Source organism: Oncorhynchus gorbuscha, linkage group LG25 (genome assembly GCF_021184085.1).
Source record: "Oncorhynchus gorbuscha isolate QuinsamMale2020 ecotype Even-year linkage group LG25, OgorEven_v1.0, whole genome shotgun sequence".
Classification (NCBI taxonomy): domain Eukaryota; kingdom Metazoa; phylum Chordata; class Actinopteri; order Salmoniformes; family Salmonidae; genus Oncorhynchus; species Oncorhynchus gorbuscha.
The window spans coordinates 8705913-8711912 of record NC_060197.1 but is presented as its reverse complement, the minus strand read 5'-3'; the positions used below and the strand labels follow the sequence as shown (position 1 = coordinate 8711912).

General features: G+C 48.7%; 1 protein-coding gene across 1 annotated transcript in view; it reads left to right on the top strand.

The window, feature by feature from the left end:
- Positions 1-6000, top strand: part of LOC124013738 (CUGBP Elav-like family member 2) — a 210717-nt gene that overhangs the window by 145810 nt on the left and 58907 nt on the right. Inside the window, exons 4-5 of the mRNA XM_046328201.1 lie at positions 3307-3355; positions 5217-5351. Coding sequence (XP_046184157.1) covers positions 3307-3355; positions 5217-5351 — 184 coding nt within the window. The remainder of the gene's footprint in view (positions 1-3306; positions 3356-5216; positions 5352-6000) is intronic.

The window sequence follows — 6000 nt, the reverse complement described above, 5'->3', positions numbered from 1 at the left end:
TCTGGCACGTTATGTCCAAGAAGGAAATGTTTAGAGGGCAATTGTACTAGAACACAGTAGTGTTGCATAGCGTTGGTTGGGTAGGAAACAGTATGGTAGTGTTAAGGGGATAATACCCTGCTGGAGAGGTAATGTTTACCTCCATGTCATCAGCTACTCTGACGGATAGACACCTCGACGTCGCCCCCAGAACGGGCCCTGCATGGCATGCCCCGACTAGCCGACTGGAGATCAGGAAGAGGAGAAAGAGGAGGTGTTTCCAAGAGTTCGAGGGTCACAGCCAATAATCTAATTACCAACTACCATACCAGAGGGAAATGTCACCAGTGTAGGCCACATTCTCAATGGCACAGCTTTAGATGTTTGGTTACTGAGAAAGGGGGAAACAAGTGCTTGGGGTGTCATGGTGATTGGATGACGAGTGACCGCAGCAGGTAGCTCCAGGGCTCTCAGTGAAGAACCAGCCATGTGGCATCACACCCCGGGTCTGAAGCCTGCATGGCCTTCTGGGTAGACAGATCTGGGAGAAGAAGGATGGCATCTAGACAGAACTTTCTGAGAGAGTGAGAGGCAGAGGCAGGGATAGCCTCTAGCCAGCGCCTGTAGCCTGAGGATGCAGTTATTTCTGTACTGTAGCCCTCCAACATGTGATCCACTGCACTCTCTCACACTCACAAATCAAATAACATTTATTTAGAAAGCCCTTCTTACATCAGCTGATATCTCAAAGTGCTGTACAGAAACCCAGCCTAAAACCCCAAACAGCAAGCAATGCAGGTGTAGAAGCACAGTGGCTAGGAAAAACTCCCTAGAAAGGCAAAGACCTAGGAAGAAACCTATAGAGAGGAACCAGGCTATGTGGGGTGGCCAGTCCTCTTCTGGCTGTGCCGGGTGGAGATTATAACAGAACATGGCCAAGATGTTCAAATGTTCATAGATGACCAGCAGGGTCAAATAATAATAATCACAGTGGTTGTAGAGGGTGCAAGAGGTCAGCACCTCAGGAGTAAATGTCAGTTGGCTTTTCATAGCCGATCATTCAGAGTATCTGTACCGCTCCTGCTGTCTCCAGAGAGTTGAAAACAGCATGGTCCTGGGGCTCAGGTCCTCCTCCGAGAGAGAGAGAAAGAAAGAAAGTGAGAGAGAATTAGAGAGGGCATATTTAAATTCACACAGGACACTGGATAAGACAGAAGAAATACTCCAGATATAACAGACTGAACCTAGCCCCCCGACACATAAACTACTGCAGCATAAATACTGGAGACTGAGACAGGAGGGGTCAGGAGACACTGTGGCCCCATCTGACGATACCCCCGGACAGGGCCAAACAGGAAGGATATAACCCCACCACTTTGCCAAAGCACAGCCCCCACACCACTAGAGGGATATCTTCAACCACCAACATACTACCCTGAGACAAGGCCGAGTATAGCCCACGAAGATCTCCGCCATGGCACAACCCAAGGGGGGGCGTCAACCCAGACAGGAAGACCACGTCAGCGACTCAACCCACTCAAGTGAACCACCCCTCCTAGGGATGGCATGGAAGAGCACCAGTAAGCCAATGACTCAGCCCCTGTAATAGGGTTAGAGGCAGAGAATCCCAGTGGAGAGAGGGGAACCGGCCAGACAGAGACAGCAAGGGCGGTTCGTTGCTCCACACACACAGTCTTGTACAACTAACCTTGTGGGGACCAAAATTATTCAGTCCCATTCAAAATCCTCACTCACTCACTCACTCACTAACTCAGGGGGCTATAAACCAAAATGGGCACTATGGGTCCAGGTAGTAAAGTCAGTTGAATTGACACTACTGGTGACACCGGGGTGGTGGCTGTAGGAGTGTTGTGGAAAGGAATGGTCAATGTATAAACATATTGCAAAAAGAACGAAAGAGTGAGAGACAGAGAGAAACGGACATATCGAGATGGGGGAGAGAGACAGACAGAGCCAGACAGATAGAGAGAGAGACCGATAGAGAGAGACAGACAGATAGAGACAGCTAGAGGATCAAAGCGCCCTGCCACACGGTGACTGTTCAGGCTTAGCCAGGGGCATTATGGGTGAGACAGGGTACATATAAAGACACACACACACAACACAGCTGGTGAGAGCCCAGAAGATGGATCTCTGCTGTGTGTGTGAGGTGGGCAGAGACAGAGTGATTGATACTGGGCTAGATTTAGATCATTGCTGTCACTGGTCTCTCTGCAGATCAAACAGGCACATCATCTCTCATAAAGGAGGGAGAGAGACAGAGAGATTGTATACAGACATAATATGACATTTGAAATGTCTTTATTCTTTTGGAACCTTTGTGAGTGTAATGTTTTCTGTATATTTTTCACTTGCTTTGGCAATGTAAACATATGTTTCCCATGCCAATAAAGCCTCTTGAATTGAAATTGAGAGAGAGAGAGGTGTGGCAGCCATCTTGTCTGTGAAGTGTGGCAGCCATCTTGTCTGTGAAGTGTTTTTTATTTTTAGTTATTTTACCTTTATTGTACTAGGTAAGTCATTTAAGAACTAATTCTTATTTTCAATGACGGTCTAGGAACAGTGGGTTACCTGCCTGTTCAGAGGCAGAACGACAGATTTGTACCTTGTCAGCTCGGGGTTTTGAACTTGCAACCTTCCGGTTACTAGTCCAACGCTCTAACCACTAGGCTACCCTGCCACCTCTACACTCTAACCACTAGGCTACCCTGCCGCCTCTACTCTCTAACCACTAGGCTACCCTGCCACCTCTACACTCTAACCACTAGGCTACCCTGCCGCCTCTACACTCTAACCACTAGGCTACCCTGCCGCCTCTACACTCTAACCACTAGGCTACCCTGCCACCCCAGGCATGCATGTACTCACTTTTTTAAACACATCAATCAATCAGCTCCATTCAACCTCTCTAAACCTGCAACAAGGGTATGAGGGACTCACCTGGATGATGTCTGTCACAGTGTGTGTGTTTCCTAACCAACTTTCTCTTTAGTGTGTGATCTGTTGTGACTTTCAGTGGCCAGTTTGTATTGTGTCGGTGTGCTGTGACCAGTCAGTGTGTGTGCGTGTGTTGTGACTGATGTGTGTGTCTGATGTAGTGTGTGTGATCTCTGAGTGTGTGCAGTCCTCACTAGGTGTGTGTGTGTGTGTGTGTGTGTGTGTGTGTGTGTGTGTGTGTGTGTGTGTGTGTGTGTGTGTGTGTGTGTGTGTGTGTGTGTGTGTGTGTGTGTGTGTGTGTGTGTGTGTGTGTGTGTGTGTGTGTGTGTGTGTAGTATTGTAAAGGTGTGTTTGTCCTGTCTTTTCCAGATGCACCATCCCATTCAGATGAAGCCTGCAGACAGTGAGAAATCAAACGGTGAGTGATCACACACTGGACTGAGTATTACGTGGTGTGACTGTGTCTGTGTCTGTGTCTGTGGCTCAGTGATCCTGTTTCAGAGAGAGAAAGATGTATGAATTATTAAAGTGTTCTGGGAGGGGGTCAGGGAGAGTTTAACTGTTTTGGCCCCACAGTGAACCAGCCTTTCTCCCTGCGTCTCTCTCTCACACTCACACACACAAACACAAAACACAAAACACACATCCACACACACAGACAATTGGCTCTATTACACATCCGGTTATAAACCCATTTATCCAGCCATAACGCTTTACTGCATCTGAGAGAAGCCAGACGGGCCACGTTCCAATACTAATGAATAGCCTCTTTTCCTCATCCACTGGACCACTGAAACTGTAGAAGGATAGAGGGTAATAACATTGGGACAGACGGGACAGTACTGGCTGAGCTCCACCCAGAGAGAGACAGAGGAGTGTCATAAAGCCACTGACAGCACACAGGCGTCACTTAAAGCTCAATAAAGACGCTCGTAGCCGCATCTTCTAGACTCGACCCGCTAAGGAAATACAATGCACTGGAAACCTAGAGATCCATCCATATAAGTCATGATGAGACCTTAATAATGCGTTCCCGCTCCAGACGTCTTCTGTGAGGTTATGAAATAGGACTTGGTAAGATATATCCGTCTCGGTTACGATGATGAGACCTGAGTAAAGCTCCAGCCGGCTGTGGCTGCAGTCATCATCCACCGTAATGGGAGATAGTGAAGTACGGCCATATGAAATGTATTCGTCTTTCTAATGATAGTACGTTCCATAGACCTTTATTGGAGTTGCTGTAACCATGACGAATTGTCGTTAAGCGGTTTGTTGCTTTAGTCAACCAAGAGTGTGTGTGTGTGTGTGTGTGTGTGTGTGTGTGTGTGTGTGTGTGTGTGTGTGTGTGTGTGTGTGTGTGTGTGTGTGTGTGTGTGTGTGTGTGTGTGTGTGTGTGTGTGTGTGTGTGTGTGTGTGTGTGTGTGTGTGTGTGTGTGTGTGTGTGTTTGCCTTCGCCGTGCTGCTGTATCGATAGCCGTCTTCACTTTCCCCTTTCTTTCTTCAAATCTGATCTGGAATCAGTAAAACGCTGTTTCTCTGCTTCCCGATACGTCACTAACTCGGACTCAGGTCGGCTAACAGATGTTTAGTCACCGTTTCAGGATGTCTCTGCGGTTTCTCCATATCCTCTTCTCTGTTAATTCATGACAGTGCTGATAGTGAGCGAACGCACACAGCCGCGTTGGAAGCCTTTGAAACAACACTTATCTTCCCTGTGTTGTTTTTTTAAGCGCACAAACAATTCAAACAGCAAAATAAACAAGTGCTCTATTGATTTCCCAGAGTGCAACAGACCGCTTATCTCTTTCGCCTCCCGGTAAGAGCTGACAGTTTCCTCATTAAAAATTAATAGGATCAGCATTACTCTGAATGGTGAGCAACACGTACACACACTTTCTCTCTCTTGTCTCTTTCCCACGGTCATACACACACAGAGACAAGAAACAGTAAGAGTCTCTGTCCCGCTCACACACGCACACGCACACACACAACACACACTGTTACACAGGCCGAGGTATTGCAAGATAAATGGAGCGATTGGGTCAGAGAGAAAGGGATTAAACAGGAGGAGGAGGGGCAGGCTGACAAAAAGAAACCCGGAGAGATGGGAGAAGAGGAGATGGAGAGAGAAAAGAATCGAGAGAGAGAGAGTCACACAGAGACTGGTAATGAGACATTGATCACAGTCTGCAGATGAAATGGGGAGACTTTCTCTTTCTCTTTCCTCTCCTTTTTTCTGTTACTCACCCATTTGAACGTCTTCCCCTCTTCTCCTGCAGCGGTGGAGGACAGGAAGCTGTTCATCGGCATGGTGTCGAAGAAGTGCAATGAGAACGACATCCGAGTCATGTTCTCTGCGTTCGGACAGATCGAGGAGTGCCGGATCCTGCGAGGGCCCGACGGTCTCAGCAGAGGTGTGTGTTTCTTGAGCTCCATCCATAGACACACTCATCCCAACCCCCTGACCCCCTCCTCCCATACCCGCCATCCTTTTCACCCCTCCCACTTCTTTATATCCACCCTCTATTCAGTTCTGAGCCCCTTATCCCTCCCCTTACAGTTCTGAGCCCATTATCCCTCCCCTTACAGTTCTGAGCCCCTTATCCCTCCCCTTACAGTTCTGAGCCCCTTATCCCTCCCCTGACAGTTCTGAGCCCCTTATCCCTCCCCTTACAGTTCTGAGCCCCTTATCCCTCCCCTGACAGTTCTGAGCCCCTTATCCCTCCCCTGACAGTTCTGAGGCCCTTATCCCTCCCCTGACAGTTCTGAGCCCCTTATCCCCCTTATCCCTCCCCTGACAGTTCTGAGCCCTTATCCCTCCCCTTACAGTTCTGAGCCCCTTATCCCTCCCCTGACAGTTCTGAGCCCCTTATCCCTCCCCTGACAGTTCTGAGCCCCTTATCCCTCCCCTGACAGTTCTGAGCCCCTTATCCCTCCCCTGACAGTTCTGAGCCCCTTATCCCTCCCCTTACAGTTCTGAGCCCCTTATCCCTCCCCTGACAGTTCTGAGCCCCTTATCCCTCCCCTGACAGTTCTGAGCCCCTTATCCCTCCCCTGACAGTT